This window comes from Echeneis naucrates, chromosome 18, assembly GCF_900963305.1.
Source record: "Echeneis naucrates chromosome 18, fEcheNa1.1, whole genome shotgun sequence".
NCBI lineage: Eukaryota > Metazoa > Chordata > Actinopteri > Carangiformes > Echeneidae > Echeneis > Echeneis naucrates.
Genome location: NC_042528.1, coordinates 803227 through 822844, shown reverse-complemented (window position 1 = coordinate 822844; position 19618 = coordinate 803227). Strand labels below are relative to the sequence as shown.

The following is a 19618-nucleotide window of genomic DNA, read 5'->3' as shown; positions in this document are numbered from 1 at the left end:
GTTGTGTGTTGGTGTGTTGGTGTTGCCAGGTGAATAATTGCCCCCATTAAGTGCAATCAGGGCAACAGACCCCAAACAGACCAGAGTTTTATTCTACCATCACCGCACTGACCCCCCTCCTGCATTTAGACAGAAACACACACCGCATACTAAACATTCATCAAATAAAGCCACATACAACACGTTTTAACAATTTATTCAGATTTTTTACTTCAGTAAAAAAAAGCACCTCACCAAAAATACAAATTTTCTCGCTTTCCAGGAAGTCAGAGTTCTGCAGGAAAGAATTAACAGAATAGTTTTGGTTTATTGCTTCTGGCAGCATGTTGAGTCTATTTAGAAGTTTATGATTCAAAACAAAACTGAAAATATGTTTTAAACTACAAAAGAACTGTCACATTTTCTCATCAACAGTTTTTTTTGGCAGTTTTAACATATAAGCATTACATCATCAATACATTAATATTATTTAACATTTTGGTCCTATTTCTGGTATTCACAACTCAAATGGAAAACAAACCCCTGAATAATTTGGCCTTTTGGTTTCATAAACAACTTTATGCACTCAGACTCATTCAGAGTCTGAAGGGGAAAACCAGGAAACAACCAAAAAAAGCCACACATGCTGAAAGAAAACCCCCAAAATCCATTTTATCACAGAGTCCCAAAAATTCCCCAAACCGTTAGCTGCTTCAGAACAAAGTTCCTGTAAAGCTTTTGTGAGTTGAAAAATCACTGAATGTGCTGCAGAAAACCGAAGATAAGATGTTTTAAATTTATTTCTCTTCAGTTTGTAAATGTCTCCACTTTTGCTATTTGCTTAGAAAACTAGATCTCATCCCTTGTTAGCTTTCTCTTTTTTGACATTAAGAAAATAAATTTTGCCCCAAAACTTCTCTTAAAAAAAGTCTCTTAAAACGGCAGAAAAATGTCCATTTAAATTAATTCAATTTAACACAAGTGGCACGATTTTAAAGGAAACAAAGAAAAAACTGGAAGTGTCAATATCCTTTCAAGGTGAAAAGTTTTTTGGGACATTATTGCACCGACTCGACTGACATCACAGCTGGTTCTTGTCAGACCTGAACAACAATAACAGGCATTCATGTAAATCAACACAACAGTCAGTTTATGAACATTTCATTATACCATGAGAACATTTAAAGCAGATTATGCTTTGGATTTAGTGCAAAGAGTGTAAGAAAATACAGGAGGTGGATAAATAACTATCACTTTACATTATAACGTGAGATAATAAAACATTTCCACTAAGTCTTCTTTGATAGTCTGACTGCATCGCCCTGTAAAGGTGTTTGTTATTTTGTCAACCACACGGATAAAAGGAAGATCAGGCAGCGTACATGTTTAGCATTTACAATGAAACTGAATTATTTTTTCTCAGCTTTTACAAATAAAATATTTCAAGACTTCCAAAGTTGTATAGAAGTTTGATTCCCTGATCCACAAAAACTTCAACATCATGAACTTGTGAACAGGTTCTTAAACCAAATCTGAGGCTGTCAGGAAGTCAAACATTTCTAACCAGGGAACGAAACATCATCACTGACGTACGGCAACTGAACATCTTACGGTTCAGGCCAGAGATAGAAACGAGCAGCAAAAATCTGAGGCTGGCAGCTGAAGTTTACTGATCAACTGGGGCATTTTGTCCAAACTGAGTTGAGTTTTGAACCAAAGTTTATTTTGAGCTAATTTTGTTTCAGAGCCTGTAGATACTGCAACATATCCAGCCTACTTTATACTACACCTTCTTTTTCACTTCATCCTGATTAAATCTTTCAATGTCTTGATGAAAAGCCCTTGTCGGGGTAGAGCGGTGCCTGCTGGGCCAAAAACAGACATTACTCAGAGAAAAGATGAGTTTCATGTTAGACTTTTTGCAAACACCTTTTGGAGTTAACATTAATTTGCTGCATTTGCTTGCTATTGATGTTCGGCCAAAGCGACTGTCAGGGGGGCTGAAAACCTAAGGCTGCTGCCTCAGTGCTTTTTGTTGTTGTTCATAAGAAAAAAGGTCTGACAGCCTTGGAAATTAGCAGCTCCTGGTTTTTAATAATTCTGGACGAGAACAGCTGGAGCTTCTCGATGTTAGCTCGGGGCAGAACGGAGCAACATACGGCTCCTTATGGACAGCGGAGCAGCTTTTTCCAGCACTGAAAATGTTGAAGCTGTGAGTTTCTGACTGCAGTGGCTGAGGATTTTTAAAAGTTCAAAGAAAGGCTTAGTACCTCACTGAGGATTAGCTGGATTAACTCCCCAACACACTGAGGCAGAGGCTAGAAAAAACCAGGGGGGCATCTATGTATATGTATGTGTGATTGTTAAACAGGTCAAAAGTGACGAGCTCTGTAAATCTAGCAGATTATATCTGATACAGAAAGAGAGCATTCTCGAGAACCTTTTGTCCTGAATATTATTTCCTTCTCAAAATATTTTCAAACCTGGAAAATGATAAAATCCCATATTTTCTCCAAACCCACATCTCATTTTTCTCTTAAGAGGTTTCTAGAGATTTGAAATCCATCCAACCCAATTTAATTAATTTTGGTATAAATAAACTAACTAGTTGTCTAAATTCCCAGAACATCGCATACATTTGAATATTTTTAGTCCACATCTGCCAAATGTATCCAAAATAGTGTCCACTGATCCCCAAACACCCTCAGAATCTGTCCACCTGCCTTCGTGCTGACTTTGTGGTCGTTTTGTTGGGTCAGCTCTCCTCCAGCCAGGAGGGGGCGTCCACACCAGAGTTGTTGAGCTGTTCGCTGGCCTGCCGGATGTTCTGCTCCAGGAAGTTGTGACAAGATAAACTGTGAGTGCCGACGGCGTTGTGGAGCAGCCACAGCTGGTTATGGAGGACTTTGACCTACAAATGGAAAACAAAATGGAGGATTTGTGAAGACACATTCTGGAGGATTCGCCCGGGTCTCCGACCTCTCCTTCAGCCCGTCTCACCTTGTTCTCCTCCAACAGCTTCACTTTGACGGAGAGGTCGTCTCTGATCTTCTGGTATCTCTCTCTCTGGCTCTGGAAATCTTTCTGGGCCTGCTCCAGCTTGGGAAGAGTGACGGTGTCCCGGGGCCCCAAGTTCAGCTCCTCCAGGTCCACTCGATACGCGTCGTACTCAATCCTGACGGTGGAGGTAAAACTTTATTTCCTGGGAGATCTACAACTCTGTATTCTCCGCTCTTTACAGTCAACGTTTTGTGAATGATGTCTTTGATTTCTGCTGGAGTGACACCAACAGAAACACCCACCTGGCAGCCTCGTACTGCTTGGCGTTGATCATGGTGTCCTCGATGGTTTTGTTGATCAGAGTGTTCATATCTAATGTGAAGGAATTAACAGCTGCCACCAAAGTCTCACCGCTCTTAGAGAGAAACTTCTGAGCTGCTGCATTGGCGCCGAACTCAACCTGATTTATGATCACATACATGTCAAGTTTTTAAGTCACTGATCTAAAAATTGTGATTGTGAGACAGGAAGTGTGACCGATGGTTGCACAGACTCACATGCAGCGACGGCGTTTTGAGGCTGAGCTCGGTGAAGGCGTCGCCCAGGGTCTTCTGTGTCACAGAGAACTGTGCCAGCTGATTGGCCAGCGTCTGAGCCAGCTTGGTCACGTTACTGTAGCGCTGTCGGTCGTCTCTGAGCAGCTCCAGGCGCGGCTCCAGCTCCAGGTCCACCGTCCGAGATCCACGGCCCAGTTTCTCTGACAGAGCCTGTCGGGTATACTGCACAGAGAGCCGGCGTTACACTGCTGGCCACGCCCACATCTGATGATCACATCCATTAATCCTCTCACTTTATACGTGGTGATGCTCCACTTGCGGACTCTCTGCAGCTTCTCGCTCGCTGTGTTGCCGTTGCCTTGAATGACCACAGTTCCACTTCCTGGTTTTTGTGGGGTCTGTGGGAGGTCTGGATGGGGAACTACGGGTCAATATTGACATTAAATTGACATAAAACCTCATTAGAGAGGAAAAAAAAAAAATCAATATCTTACCTTTACTCTGCTCAGCACTCTCCTCAGCTGGAGAGGAGGGGACACTGCCGTGGTTGCAGTTATGGTTAGCTTCCTGTCAAAGAGCAGAGAGTCACATCCCTTTTGAGTCCCGGAGGTAAATAGACCTGAAACAGCATCCACTCAGCTTCAAGCCAGAGAGCAGGGAAAAAAGTTTCTTAATTCAGGATGACTCTTTCAAACCCTTTTGGCTAAGGGCTCTGAATAGCGTACGACGTCAGACCTCTGTGTGGAGAAATGTAACTTATTCAATTCCAAAATCCTGACATCCATCTGTCATATCTTTAACTCTTTAATGCCACTTTTTCTATGCTGGAACTTCAAATTTCTAACAGCTCCTGAATGCAGCAGGAGCCTCAGCTTCCTCGAGGAGCGACATCACCAGTAACCAACAGTAAAGAGGTCAAAGGTCAGGAGTCAAAGCAGCCGTGACAACACACGGAGCGATTGCTGTGGGAACCGGAGCCTACGGCGGCCAATCAGAGCTAAGAACAAAAGGTTGTGAGGTTGCCGCAGAGATGAGGGGTCCCTGTTGTGATTGGCGGTGGGAAAAGGGGGGTCAAAGGTCACCAGCGCACTCAAGACAGGAAAGAGTCACCTGATGCAGATGAGAGGTAACGACACACACTTTTGTACTTCTATATCTGTGAGGACCAGCAGTGATGTCTTATCGAGCTCACAGCTAACTGTTTGGACCAGAACCACTGTCTGTGGTCCTCACAAAAAGTTGTTGTGCTGCATTGAAGAGACAGCGAAGCTGTTAATGATGCAGAATGACACACACACACACCTCTGCTCTTTCTAAAGGTTAGAGAAGCTGGTGTGAGGCAGGAAGGTTTCTGGTTACCTCAGTGAGCTCTTAAAGGGACAGTCCAGATAAAACTCTTCACAGAGAGAGTGCTTCTTAAAACCATAAATATATATTCTTATGGATAACAAGCCTTCACAGTAAAAGACTGTGGAATCAGCTGCTCAGCACACAGGTGAGTCACCTGCTGACGTCATCAGTGTGGCCCCTCCTGTTACCCGCCCCCACCCCATCACTAGTGACCACAACAACACTCGCCTTATCGTGCCAAAAAAGAACCAACTTTTTCATCCCTTTCCCTTTCATCCACTTGCTGTCAGCATTTATCACTGCAGGTTTGCCTATGTTGTCGTGGCGACAGCTGATAACATTGTGGAGGCTGCTGCACGCCGTTTCTGTTCTATTATTCGACGGGTTGCATAACGTGTGGAAGAACTGTAGAGCACAAATAAATCAACCACGTCTGATTTATAGCTGAGTGATTCACCAAGCACACGCTCAGCTTGTCTTTAATGCCACTGGTCAGGTTATACTGTCGCACACACCCACCAGTGATGTCACAGTCCACCTGGATCCACCTGGAGTCCACTGCAAGGTGAGAACTTGCAACTACTGAGTCTGAGCCTGTAAAGGTGTTAATCAACTCACTAAATAAAGACTGCCATGCTCCCCGAGGTCCGTCAGTTTGAATCGCAGCTGCATGGAGAAGTCGTCTTTGGGAAAATGTCCCTCCTTCCCCTCAGTAAAGGTTTTCCTGATGAGTTTATGGTCTCAGTCTCTAGTTTACAGTCTTCAGTACAACATGATATTAATTTTTTAAATGATGCTACATTTCAAGGGAAATAGATAGAAAACTGAAAAATGTTACTTTATCAGGAACACCATATTAAGACTCCTCAACATGTTAGAGGCTTTTCTCTACAGGAATAATGATATTTTTAGGGTTCTGCCTTTTATTAAACGGTTGACTTATTTTGCTGAAACTGAACTGGAGAAATGTCAGACATGTTCAGTCACAGAGCTCCGTCTCACCCTGGGGGGAGTTTCTTCCTCTGTGGTATCCGTCACTACGTTGATGTCTCCACTTGGCTCTGCTGCCTCCATCATCATCTTCTACTTCCTGAGGAGCTAAAACACAACACATCTCAGTTAATTATATTTATATCCACTTTCCTCCAATCTACAGACCTCAGTGTGCTGTGTCTGTGGACTGTCAAGATCAGAGCAAGTGAACAGCAACATCTAGTGGTCAGAAATAAAAGTAGACAAAATATAGGAATTTCTCCAGTAACACCCCCCCCCCCCCCAAAAAAAAATAAATAAAAATAAATAAATAATTCCTCATCTATGAAGCAACAACAGTGAGTCCAGGAGAGTGAGCATTTTATACAATACTGAAATCATCCGCTGTGTTTGATCCTTGTAAGTTCAGTTCCTAAGTTTGTTTTTGTTTCTTCTTCGTCTGTTTCTGAGGGATTGTGTGAGTCATCTAACTTACACAACAATCATCTGGCAACAAAAACTGATTATATTCTTATTTTAGCCAATGTGACAATGAAAAATCTGATAATTTATTTACCATTGCTGACAGGATGCTGTGTGTCATCCTTGTAGTTATATATATTTTTTTAGGTTTATACTTTCTGCACTATGACCCACACCTAAAATGTGAATCAACTATAGATGGAGGGGATGGAGGGGAAACACACCAACCGCAATGAATAATTTACAAGTCAGGACGTGTTTCTGCTTAAGGAGCCTGGAAGTCAGTTCAAGGCAACAAGTCGCAGACCTGTCGTTGTGTTCTCAGGTAAACAGTGTGAACTTCAACCCCTCATGTGTGATCTCACAAGATACGAGCCAAAGATGGAGTCTCTACATGTGGGCTTGTCATCACCTGGTGTCGACTAGGACTGAATCCAGACCTCCACAGATAAGGAAACCTTAGTCTGGACCAGCAGGCGGATTTAGCTCTGGGTTGTGACCTGGTCCAGGTCTCTGATGTTGAAACTCCCCAGTGAACCTTGAATACATGACCGAGGATAAATCCCTTCACATCCAGTAAAATTTTAATGATGGTGTCCTTGCATTTTTAATTTGTATGTTTAAAAACAATGTGGCTGTCTTCAGCTTCTATACAACAGAACATGAAGAAATATACTTCCTCCAAACATGAGCCATATCAGTTTTATCTCCACTTCTGCTCAGTAACAGGAATGATGTTAAAACCTGTGAAACATCAATCTATCTGACAATCATCCTTTAATATCACTTTTAAACAACAAATCCTCAATATGGAATGGCTGTGCTGTAAGCTAGGTGCCCTCAGGTGTCAGTTTATTAGGTACACCTGGACAACACAACAAACAACAGCAGCAGCCTGCCAACAAAATGACCATGAGGTGAGTTAGTTTGAGCTCCACCAGGTCAGACTGCTTCGTTTGGGTGGATTTAAAAGGTGTTTTTCCGTCAGTAATGTCAGATGGAGCGTGGAAGACATCAGGGAGGAGAAACCGGCTGACCCCGAACCGCTCCTTACCTTCAAACCGGATTGGAACAAGCTCCTTCTCCTTCGTCGGATTCCTCCTTCTAACTCTTCATTTATTAAGAATACAGACAAAACGAGCAGTAAACAGAGAATGAAAAAAGTTGTGCAGCCGAAACGGCGGAGAAGAGCCAAACACACCCGGAACTGGGTCCCTGCTTCGGGTGGGCTCGATGTGGGTAACTTCGGTTCACCGGAGGGCGGGAATGGCCGCGGGAACAACCAGAGAAGGAACCCCGCCCACACGGGCTGTGCTGGATAACAAACCAATCTCTTTCATTTTTAAAAAGTGAGAAAATGAAGTTTTTACAAAATAAAATTCAATCAGTAATTATTCAATTAAAGTATAAATATTTGTAGTTATCTAATTTATGATGATCATAAAATCATAAAAGTGTGTGTTAAGTAAGTATGATAAAAAATAGAGACGTTTCAAACTTATTATGAACTACAATAAGTCTGCACTTATTTGTGACGTTATTGGGGGATTTTTTTAATAATCTACAGTTCAATTGTTTTCATATGAGAACAAAGCTTTTATTTCTTCTTCTTTTTTTAAATTCAACTTCCTCATGGTTCTTTAAAATATAATCAGCAGCTCAGTTCCAAACAGACCTGCTGAATCTGAAAAGCCAAACTGGATCATATGGGGACAATTTAGGTGGAAAAAAGAAAGCGAAGACAGTAATAATAAATAATAACAGCAATGAAAACTAAAGCTTTCTAAAAAAACTTTTATGAAAAGGTAATGAAAATTAAACCATTACAACTCCTGCTTTTTTACAACAACTTTAGCCGTCATTATTTACTATAAAATGGTGTTTACAATATTTTTTAAATTAAAGCTGGTTTCATTTTTCTGAGCCATTCTTGTTGGCAGTCTCGCGATATCTTGAGAGTCCAACGATGTGGAACACCTCTCGCGATACTTCAGCCGACCAAAGGTCCTGAATGGATTCCGGTCAAAACAAACGGCGGCAGGAAAAGTTGGCTTAAATCCTAAAAACGTGTTTCTAAATGTCGGTAAGACACAAATATAAACTCCATAATGTGTTTGAATGTGAGATTATTCACAGGTTGAGTGACAGGAAGTGTTTTTTAATCGAGTTTACGGTTGTTTTTGTTGACAAACTGAAGTTAACGGTCAACTCAAGTATTTATTTTGTTTATGTGTAATAAAACCAACAACTGTGTTTACAGCTGAAGCCTTTTTTCTCTTTAATCAGATAACTGCAAATATGAATGATTGTTTAAAACAGTAATATCCACCTTTTATCACTTAATATCGATCAGTCATCGATATGCCACGTGACTCTGTTTGTCTGTTCACAGGAAGTGAAAAACATGAGGATGATGATGATGAAGATGAAGATGAAGATGAGGGGGCTTGCAGACAGTTGATGCCTCTGAGGATGAGGAGGATGAAGCTGAGGGTGAATCACAGTCATCTGTTGTTTCTGTCCAGAGAAGACACGTCAGAAAAGTTCCAGAAAGAAGGAACCCTGAGAGTCGGAAGAGAGGAGAGAGGTTATGTTCTATTCTGTTCTACTCTACTCTATTCTATTCAACTCTATTCTACTCTATTCTGTTCTGTTCTACTCTACTCTATTCTATTCTACTCTACTCTACTCTGTTCTGTTCTACTCTATTCTACTCTGTTCTACTTTATTCTATTCCTCTCTAGTCTGTTTTATTCTACTCTACCCTATTCTACTCCACTCTGTCCTACTCTGTTCTACTCCACTCTGTCCTACTCTGTTCTACTCTATTCCCATCTGCTCTCTGAACAGTCTGCGTTCTGCTGCCTTGCTCTGCAGCTCCTCATCAGTCGTCTCTGTCTATTTCCGTCCTCTGACTCAGTCTGAACTAACTTCCTGGAATGTGTGTGAGTGACAGAAGATCCTGAACATTCAGACAGAGACGGTTTAACGTGTCTGACATAAATACAACCCCACCAGGTCGCCTTCATGCAGATGTTCTTTAAGTCGGATGTCCTCTCTCTCAGGTCTCATCGAGAGGTTCTGTCGGCTGAGAGGAAACCTGCTGTTCATCCTGAAGAAACAGGTGAGGAATGTTAAACTGACATCAGACAGGAAGCTCATCCACTCACTAATTAAATAATAAACTTTATTTATACTGCACTTTTCTTTGCTGTGTCTTTTAGCGCGGGGACATCGTGGAGGTTTTGTCGTTGGAAAGATGTGATGTCACGAAGCTTCCTGATGACAACAGACAACTGGCTGTCAGTAAGTGACACACAACCCATACACGCAGACACACACACGTTAGAAATAGTGTTAGTCAGGTAAAAAGTGTGTGTCTGTGTGTGTGCAGGCTTTGAGAGCGGCGATCCTCCCATGTTCCTGCAGTCCAGCAGCTGTGCAGAGTGTGTGTCGTGGCTGGATGCCCTCAGAGACGCCAACACCGAAGCGTTGAGGAGACGCATCGCTCAGCTCACCGAGCTCCTCCACACACACTCAGCTGCTTCTTGCCGTGGTGACAGAAAACTGGAGACCAATGGAGGCTCAGGTGAGTGTTTCATTCGCACCGTGTCCATCACTTCAAGTTCATTCTTTTGTGTTTTTCCTCATAAAGTCTAAAATGGGTATATAGATATCTGCTGATCTTGTAATGTTACTCTTTGACCACCAGGTGGAGCTGAATCTGGTGTTAAAGCATCACCACTGCACCTTTCAGTTGGTAGGTCAAACACACACACACACACACACACACACACAGTCATATCTTTCTCACTCTCTCTCTCTCTCAGAGTGTCGACCAGTCTCAGCAGCAGCTGGAGTCCAGATTCAAGTGTGTGTCATCGACACACACACTCACACTGTCAGGAAACACTGTTACTGCAAGTTAGACAAGGTACTCACACACACAGAATGAATTCATGTGGGTAGAATTTGTCCGTCAAGGTCCTCACAGGTGGGCGGAGTTTGTGGGTGTGGCTGACTGATTGCTTTGTTGTGACATCACAAATTTCCACATTGAGGTTTATCTTTAGCCGGAATGGATATTAGTTTTGTGTTAGCTCTAAAAATGAATGTAATTCATTGCAACATCCTTTAAAGTCCCAGACAAACAGTGAATCATATGTGTGTGTGTCTGTGTGTGTTTCAGGGGCCGGATGAAAGCGTGTTTGTAACATCTGTGTGTTTCCATGGCGACTACCCTCTCTACCATCAGACCAGGATCAAAGTCACAGTTTACCGCACAGGGGAGCCAACAACACACAACGCAGTGAGTGTGTGTGTGTCTGCAAAACTGTGTAAATAAGAGGATTAGTGCAAAGGATATGTATGTGTGCAATACCAGTGGTGGTAGCTTTTCAACATACACTTGATTTCTCTCTAGAGTCACTTAACATCAGTCTCTCTCTCAAACACACACACAGATGGAGGGTGAAACGAGGACAGACAGGTTTTAGATCAATGGATGTTTTCCGTTTCCGTCTCTTTACTCTCTTTTTTCTGCCGAATTTGGCCGAGGCCGGCCCACCAGGAGCTGCCGCTAATCTGCGTGTTTCCCATGATGCCAACGGTCGTCCAATTTTTAATCCTTTAGGCTGTGGTGAAAGAGGAGGAGGGAAAGGTGATGGAGGGAGCAGAGCGGCTCGGCCGGTGTGTGTTAGTCTTTTTGGCTGGAGCAGAAGAGACGACCTGAGAAGGATTTTCAGCCCATTTTTCATAACAGATGGATTCGTTTGTTCGGACGTGTGCTGGTCCTGAGCTACTGGACTCTTCTCCTTCATATCTTCTTCATTTCTCCTGCCTCTTACTGTCAGTAAATGCTTCAGGAGCTGCTGTAGTCATTTCATTTGACTGATATCAGATGCAGTTGTGCAGGAAGGTTTAATGTCGTAGTCCGTTCAGGTGCAGGTGGGAAATTCCAGGTCAGTGTTCCAGATATTGTAGCTACCCAGAGTAATCAGATTACTTCTGTAACTTCACCGGCATGTGGTCACCGCCATCACCACCTCCCCGTTTGATTTACTGACCTGGTCTGAACTCGGTAGATGTTTGGAGTATGGAGCAGAGAAGACTGCATTCAGGTTCCTGGATCCAGATCATTTACTGTGATTCAGATTCTTCTCTTTTCTTCAGTAGATGAATAATTGTCATGTGATGTAAAAAAACCCTAACCCTCACCCTAAAGACTCCAGTTTTCAACGCTTTGCAGCAGACGTGAAGAAGCAGGAAGGAAGTATTTTGGTTTGGTTACATTTTTTTTTTATTGGCAATGATGGCATGTACCAAGTGTTTCTGTCCACCAGGAGACAACAGCACCACTGCTGGACAGGTAAGGGAGTACACACACAGTGTGTGGGTTTGATGGGGATTAGCATCTAATCTTAAAAGCCTCTTATTTTGCCCAAGAACTCAATGAAACAGATTAGCTGTGTGTGTGTGTGTTTGTTATTGGCCAAACATTCAGATGCAACTGAGGAAATAAAGCAAGTGACTTCTCAATTTCCTGTTTGTGTCTTTCGGTCAGTTTCTGTTGCAAACTTGATCAACAGCTGTTGATGAGTGGAACTCCTAAAGTATGCTCGTTTATAGAACTGTCAGACATAAAGGTGGATCTGTCCATGCAGATACTGAGCCTGTAGGACTTCTGGGACTTCAGACGTGAGGGAGCGTTCAAGGACTTTCTGACATCAGCCAGCTGCCAAGTTTTGTCACTGTGGCTTCACACTGCCGTTGTCACGGTGACCATGTTTGATTTCCTGTCAGTATGATGCTTTTCAGCAGCTGAGCGTCAGCACTTGGACGGCCTTCAGCGCACCACGACCGAACTCGGTGACTGTTGGCTCCAAATCGAAGACAAAGAAAAAAAAAATCTTTAATTTGTTTAATTTCACTTGATTTGAGTGTCTGAGTGTGTCTCAGCACGTTGAGTGATTTGAGTGCTTTTCACTCGTCAAGGTAATCCTCTGATTATCGTCATGGCAACAGAGTGATTTTAATGCCTGGACTTTTGGTGCACTGCTGTGACCCAAGGATGAAATGTGTCATTCATTAATTCATATTATTGTATATTAAAGCTGTAACTGAGAGCAGGAAACATCCTGTGGAACGTTCAGCGTTTGGTGGGTTTAAAGGAAACGGGCTTTCTACATTCTCGGGCCTTTACTGTTGTTGTTGTTGTTGTTGTTGTGGTGGTGAAGTTTGATCAGCAGGATGAGACGTCATAACCACAGCTATAACAGGGGAACTCGCATTGTGTGTTCAAAGACACAAGAGAGTCACATGACTGATGAGGAACTGAGGCTTTAACCATGAGAAACTAACCTCCAATAAGAGAAGCTGCCTCTACAACGCCAACGTCCAACACCCTGACCAGACAGATTTATACTCTATAAAGAACGGTCTTCATTTATTGTTAGGGTGTCAGTTTTACTTTCAAGGACTTCAGCTGGAGGAAGAGAGAGGATTTATTTCCAGGAAAAGCTCCAGATTGGAGACAATGATGGCTGGCTTTCAAGAAGCTTTTAATCCAAACAGAGCATGTCCCCTCCCGTGCAGAGAAGCAGAGCAAAAACAGCCTTCCATGAACAGGATAGTGGCTGGATTGTTTCAGGATCACACTTTTAAACCGTCTAAAGTTCACACTACTCTCGCTCTCTTTTAGACCAGCTTTCTGGGTTTCGCTTCCTTCTCCATCAGAGACCTGCTCAGGTCCAAGGAGCCTCACATCTCTGTCAGCCTCAGGTAAGAGCGATCACCTTAAAGCCACCTTTCAAGTCTGTAAAATCCAGGACAGTGGTCCCTTTAATGGCCCCCTGCAGTCTTATCTTTGGTCTTTGAAATGAATGGAACGCAGCTCAGAGCCTTTAAAGGGGTCTGGGAGATGTCACCTGATTGGATGTTGCTGGGATACCTGTAGCCAGAAGAGGAAGTGAGACGGGGAGGTGGGTTGACTCCTCCTCCACCTCAAAGCGTAGAAATGCACAATCTCTTCCTGTTTTTACATCACAACATCTTCAGAGAGGGAGAGGGCGAGAGACAGAGGCAGAGAGTGGGGGAGAGAGCGAAAGGAGACAGAAGGAGTGTCTGTGCTGACATGTTGGGTTCAGGTGTGTCTCCGTCCTCATACATACCTGACACAGGTTAGCAGAACTGCAGAGCTGTTGAGGAGCTGCTGAGGATTGCTGGCTCTGTTGTTCTGGTCACTTTTCATGCATTTCAATATTTGTATCATATAGATATTTCAGTCTGGATTTTATGTTTTTGGACGTTTTTCTCATTAGTGCTAGTTACTTGGTTCTTTAGTTCTGTTGTTTTTCCTGTTAGTAATTCATTTCTAGTTTGTGTTTCTTGTGAGTTGTCTGCTGTTATCTTGTATTTAGTTAGTTCTACATTGGTTCCTCTTCAGCTGATAGTCAGGAGTTACCTTTCTGTTTTTGTGTAATAGTTCCTTGTAGTTATTTTCTCCCTGTGTTAGGTAATTCTGACTAAACTGACTGGTTACTCAATAACTAAGTATTGATTGATATTTTTTTCTCAATCTAGTTTACCGTGTGGATCTGAACTGAGCTGAGAGATGGATGGTGACAGGAAGTGAAGTGATCATGGAGAACGGACTGACGTCTCTGTCTTTCCTCATTAGGACGGTGGATGGCATGAATGAGGTCGGGGAGGTGAAGGTGTCCCGTCTGCAGATGGAGGGAGAGAGTGATGACAAACCTCCTCCTGAACACAAGGTGGAGGACAAACATTGTCTCCCTTTTGTTGGCTTCAGTCGGAACGCCCCTCTTTATGGTGGTGATGATGACACACGGAGCTGGTACAGTCTGAGACTTTAACCTGTGACGTCTTTGTTATTGTTGTGTTTGTTCCTGTAGTGTCCGGCTTTGTGCGACAGTCTTCACAGCTCTATCCACGACAGAGAAAACAGCCCGATGATGAGAGCTGGTGAGACACAAACAATCTCACTGTCTCTACTATTTATTCCCCCACCTTACCTTGTAGACACATGTACAAAAAGTGTGTGTCTGTGTGTGCAGTGCTGTGTGCTCAGGTGTGTAAGGTGTACAGGTTTCAGACGGAGGACCAGCGCTGGCTGCTGGTCAGGGAACAGCTGTCGGAGACGCCACTCTCTTTCTCGTTACCCAAACAGCTACTGAGCGTGCTCATCCAGGAGCACACTAACAGGTTCTACACAATAAATCGCTTACTCTTCTGTCACAGTAATGATTATAAATTGATTTAATCATGTTTTCTATCTCTGTCTCAGGATCCAGGAGGTGAGGGAGCTCGGTGACCTCTCGCCACACTGGGATGGACTCCGCCATGATGTCATCAACCACTGTAACCACCTGATAGGATGTTATCAGGAAACACTGGCTGAGCTGGACAAACTGTCAGGTTTGTTCTGGTTGTCCTGATATCAGTAATCATCGGCAGCAGACGACACACTGTGTTTATTAATGCATGTGTTGGCGTCGTTGCTCTTCTCTCCCGCAGTGTTGTCCTGCTTTAAGTCGAGCAGCAGTAAGTCAGACAGACACCTTCAGTTTGTTCCCACCAACCTGCACTCACAGAGGATGGAGGTCACCAATCCGGGCAGCTCAGGTTCATCCGTTTTACTTCTCTTCATCTTTGGTCAGTTTCTTATTAAAGCTGCTGCTGTTAAAATGGATCTGGTCCTTCCATTCTCCAGGTGTGTGGTATGAAGTCATCACCTTCGGCGCTCCAGCTGATCACCACCAGGCCTTTAAACATGGCGGACTGAAGAGGCTGCTCAGTAAACGCTGCAGGCACAGGTGAACCGTTACGCTGAGCAGCTTCTCTCCCTCCCTCTGTCCATCACTTCCTATTGTTGTGTGCTGGTTAATCTCTTTAATCTGTGCTCTCCCAGGATTAGTGATGCTGAATTGTAGATTACCTCACAAATACGTCGAGGTTTTTCAGACTTCAGTTTAGTTTTTTTAAGCATCTACAGATCTCAGCTGTCTATTAAAACTGATCTGTAATTTATCCTGAATTGCAGTAAAGTAGATGTACTCATTTTAATTCAATCCCTGATGTCTTCACTCTGTCTCCAGCTCTGTCTCTTACTCTGAGGACGAGAGCTCCAGAGCCAGGGAGCTCCTGGGCAGTGTGGCCCAGCTGCAGCCTCTGATCTTCGGGCTGGCTGAGGAGCTGCTGTCGGCCTCTCTGGAGGTGAACGCCGCTCGACTGCAGCAGGCACTGGACGGCCTGAGTGAGCAGGTGAGGGGTGGGCAGGTAATATGAGGATCAGGCGCCGTGACGTGAGTGACTCAACCCAGATCCACCTTCTTTTATCTCCTCGTCTTCGTCCAGACTGAGCAGTTTGTCCACGCTCTCAAAGAAGAGCTGGTAAAAAGGGCCCTGCTGGCGATCCACAGCCCGTCGGTGACCAATGCCAACAGCAGCCATGTCCACAGCAACGGGCTGCTCTGCGAAAGCTCGCCATCCGGTCAGGACGGACAGGCTTCACTCTGTGTCAATGATGGGGTCAGATGTGACGCGGCGTACGACGAAGAAGAGTGGGCAAGTCGGAGCGTTGTTCTGTGAAGCCCACGGAGATTCATAAAGGAGGAGGAGTTTGTCTAAATGTGCGTGTCTGTGCAGGACAGAGCGTGGGCCAACGTCGCCAAGAGCCTCAACTGCATCGTCGCCATGGTAGACCGTCTGCAGGGGCGGGAGGAACCGTCGGGGGACACAAGCTCTCACAACACCGGTGGGAATTAGTTCAGCAGTTCTCAGGGTTTTCCTTCTTCAGCGAAGATAGAATATAAAAATAATGCTTACAGCTGAAATCAGAATATCTGACAAAATAATCAGCATCCATATGGTTTTACCCTCTTCTGGTTTTGCCCCTCCCCCCCAGCCTCCCCCTCCTGTTCTTCATCTTCCTCGTCCTCCTCCTGGCAGGAGCAGCTGCTTCCTCTCGTGGTCACGCTCAGGGACTGTGTACGTGAGGCTGTGGCGAAGGCCCGAGACGCCATGACCTTCGTGATCCTGCAGGGCGCCGTGGCCCTGACGGTCGACCTCGGACCAGCGCAGGTCGTCCAGAGACGCCACGCCGTCTTCAGCCAGGCGGTGAGAGCGAAGGGTCGTCACTGATCTCCACCTGTCTGTCATGGAGGAGATGAATGAACTGCTGATGTTGGGAATCTCTCTCTCACCCCCAGCTCTCAGCTCTGGTCTGTGGTTTTGTGCTGAAACTGTACGGCGGTCTGGAGGATCCAGACTTCCTGCAGCAGCTTTACTCAGCGGGAGTCCTGGCTCAGTTTGAAGGCCTGCTCAGCACCTATGGTACACACAGACACACACTGACACACACACCTGCTGTGTGTACGCTCTGTAAACACCACATGATGTGTGTGCGTGTGTGTTTCAGGTGATGAAGTGGGGATGCTGGAGGACATGGAGGTGGGCGTGGCCGACCTCACCAAAGTTGCATTCACAGTCACAGAAGCTAAAACAGAAGAACCGGATGACCTGCTACCAACACTCAGTGGAACATGGTGGGAGACTCACACACACACACACACACACACACACACAGAGTACACACTAATCTAATGTGTGCTCATCAGGGGCAGTTTTGTCATTGAGGTGCCGTTACCCCCGGAGACGTTCAGGTTGTTGCCACAGGAGCTAAAAGATGGACGTTTGATACGAGTTCATCCAGTTCTGTTCAACATCGGGATCAACCAGCAGCAGAGTCTGGCTGAGAGGTACACACACACACACACACACACACACACAACCTCAGGGGTGCTGTCTTTATCTTGTCACTTTAGATCAGCTGATTATTGACGATGTTATTGATGTTGTTGTTGGTTTGTTGTTAGATTTGGAGACAGTTCGCTGCAGGAGAGAGTCAATCAGCTGAGCTGTGAGCGTCTGAAAGATTATTGTAACAAGCTGCCTGACATGGGTGAGACGCCGCTGCCTTCTCTACCATCACAGGGATTTTATTTTGAAGGGAACACACAGAATCAAAGGATTTGTTACCCGTCTGTCTGTCTCTGTCTGTCCCTCTGTCTCTGACTCTGCCTCTGTCTCTGTCTCTGTCTTTCTATCTCTGACTCTGTCTCTCTCTCTCTCTCTGTCTCTGTCTCTGTGTCTCTTTCTCTGCCTCTCTCTCTGTCTCGGTCTCTGCCTCTGTCTTTCTATCTCTGACTCTGCCTCTGTCTCTTTCTCTCTCTCTGTCTCTGCCTCTCTCTCTGTCTCTCTCTCTGTCTCTGTCTTTCTATCTCTGACTCTGTCTCTCTCTCTGTCTCTGTCTCTGTGTCTCTTTCTCTGCCTCTCTCTCTGTCTCTGTCTCTGTCTTTCTCTGTCTCTGCCTCTCTCTCTGTCTCTGTCTTTCTATCTCTGACTCTGTCTCTCTCTCTGTCTCTGTCTCTGTGTCTCTTTCTCTGCCTCTCTCTCTGTCTCTGTCTCTGTCTCTGTCTTTCTATCTCTGTCTCTTTCTCTCTCTCTCTCTCTGTCTCTGTCTCTGTCTTTCTATCTCTGACTCTGTCTTTCTCTCTGTCTCTGTCTCTGTGTCTCTTTCTCTGCCTCTCTCTCTGCCTCTCTCTCTGACTCTGTCTCTCTCTCTCTCTGACTCTCTCTCTGTCTCTGCCTCTCTCTCTGACTCTGTCTCTCTCTCTCTCTGCCTCTCTCTCTGTCTCTTTCTCTCTCTCTCTCTCTGTCTCTGTCTCTGTCTTTCTATCTCTGACTCTGCCTCTCTCTCTGTCTCTGTCTCTGTGTCTCTTTCTCTGCCTCTCTCTCTGTCTCGGTCTCTGCCTCTGTCCAGCTGGTATCCAGTCTCTGTCAGACTTGTTGTCCTCTCTGGATCGGTGTGTAGAAGCAAAGAAGAGGAAAAATGTGGAAGTTCTGTGGATCGCTGCTATGGTGAGACTGGAACGACAGACGTGAGAAAGATAAAAGACTAAAGGACAAAAACACAACGATGACAGAGTGTTGTGTTATTGTGTGTGCAGGTGTGTCGAAAAGTGAACGGCGTTCGTCTGACCAGCTGTAAAAGTGCGAAGGATCGCACAGCGATGTCAGTGACTCTGGAGCAGTGTGTGTTACTGAGAGAGCGACACACACTCAGCCAACAACACTTCAGCACCGCACTGGACTGTATGAGGAGGTGTGTGTTCCCGTGTGTGTCTGTGTGTTTTGTTACTCCAGAACAAACTCCTCCCCATCCTCCTTTCCTTTCCTTTCTCCTTATTTCTATGTTGTTGAACACTTTTTCTTAAACGTCTTTCTTCTTTTTTTCTCTTCATGTCATTCTTCACTCTTATTTTTCTTCTCTTCTTTGCTTGTCACTCTTTTTTCACACGCACACAAAAAACCGCGGTCCTCCAGGTCTCGTCTGTCCTGGGGGCAGATGCTGGGCTGTTATGCCCAGTCGGGGTTCAGTGTCTCTGGGGTGGAGCTGGGGGAAGGTCCCTCTGAGCTCCAGAGCTCCTGGCTCCCGCTCTGTTTGGCCCCCAGAGCTCCCAGACGGCACCTGTACCCGGTGGCCTTCCTCCTGGTGACCTCCCACCTGCTGGTCCTCTGGCTCATCCTCAGTCTGGTCATCCTGCTGGCCAAGTACCAGTAGACCGGACGGCCTGATGGTGATGATGAAGACATGTTCTGTAGTGCAAACACAAAGCTGTGACATCCACGACTTCCTGCTCATTCGTGTGTGTGTGCGTGTGTGTGTGTGTGTGTGTGCAGGGATGGCTGCAGGTTGGACAACGTTCAGAAGAATGTCGGAAACAGGAAGTTCGCCTTCAGCAGCGTTCAGCTTCTCACCTTCCCCAAACTGTACCGGCCTCCTGACGGCAGCTACGGATAGAAGCGCTGACAGCGTGTCACTTCCTGTACAGGCTGCGAAGTGTCGTGTTGTGTATGAACTGAACTGTTCGCTGAGGCTGCAGGAGTTTGATCCAGAAATAAATGAATACTGATGTTAATATAACTGCTGACTTTTCTTTGTGTCGTTCTTTTGTGTTACCTTCATTAAGAAGTCTGACGGTTTGGTTGTCGTTCTCCTGCCGAGCCGCCAGGAGGCGCTGCCGCTGACGTCACACCAAGCCAGAGCGGAAACGACGGGTCCGGCTCTTCAAAATTAAAGTAAAAATCGCCCGCTCAGCAAATTTAGCGGACCGGTTCGCGTTCATATTTTCAAAGTAAAGGTGGAAGCGACAGGTGTTGAACAGATAAAGCTAAAATAGCGGCAGGCTAACGGC

At 45.1% G+C, this 19618-nt stretch overlaps 3 protein-coding genes across 7 annotated transcripts in view; 1 reads left to right on the top strand and 2 right to left on the bottom strand.

Moving 5' to 3' along the window:
- The window catches only part of LOC115058578 (myelin-oligodendrocyte glycoprotein-like), a 279510-nt gene that overhangs the window by 174971 nt on the left and 84921 nt on the right, over nt 1–19618 (bottom strand). The gene's annotated exons all lie outside the window — the stretch shown is intronic.
- Nucleotides 181–7587, bottom strand: LOC115058566 (arfaptin-1-like). Of its 5 annotated transcripts, none has more exons than XM_029525954.1 (9): nt 7396–7587; nt 6754–6879; nt 5889–5984; nt 4031–4103; nt 3830–3957; nt 3537–3758; nt 3282–3439; nt 2980–3154; nt 181–2890 (listed from the first exon to the last, which is right to left on the bottom strand). In XM_029525954.1, exons 3-9 carry the CDS (start codon nt 5964–5966, stop codon nt 2735–2737), a joined length of 990 nt encoding a protein of 329 aa, XP_029381814.1. In that variant the 5' UTR covers nt 5967–5984; nt 6754–6879; nt 7396–7587; the 3' UTR covers nt 181–2734. The 5 variants fall into 5 exon arrangements, with proteins under 5 accessions (XP_029381814.1, XP_029381816.1, XP_029381817.1 ...); XM_029525956.1 differs by lacking the exon at nt 6754–6879 and adding an exon at nt 5505–5610; XM_029525957.1 differs by lacking the exon at nt 6754–6879 and adding an exon at nt 5505–5610 and having other exon boundaries at nt 3830–3945.
- Nucleotides 7254–19336, top strand: LOC115059222 (type II inositol 3,4-bisphosphate 4-phosphatase-like). Its single transcript, XM_029526876.1, has 27 exons — nt 7254–7258; nt 8336–8424; nt 8734–8928; nt 9407–9465; nt 9566–9647; nt 9736–9930; nt 10054–10101; nt 10172–10275; nt 10531–10650; nt 13042–13121; nt 14020–14113; nt 14255–14324; nt 14417–14564; nt 14647–14777; nt 14877–14984; nt 15073–15175; nt 15458–15623; nt 15717–15926; nt 16008–16116; nt 16267–16478; nt 16571–16694; nt 16780–16906; nt 16979–17119; nt 17237–17322; nt 18184–18281; nt 18371–18525; nt 19104–19336. Exons 1-27 carry the CDS (start codon nt 7254–7256, stop codon nt 19222–19224), a joined length of 3180 nt encoding a protein of 1059 aa, XP_029382736.1. The 3' UTR covers nt 19225–19336.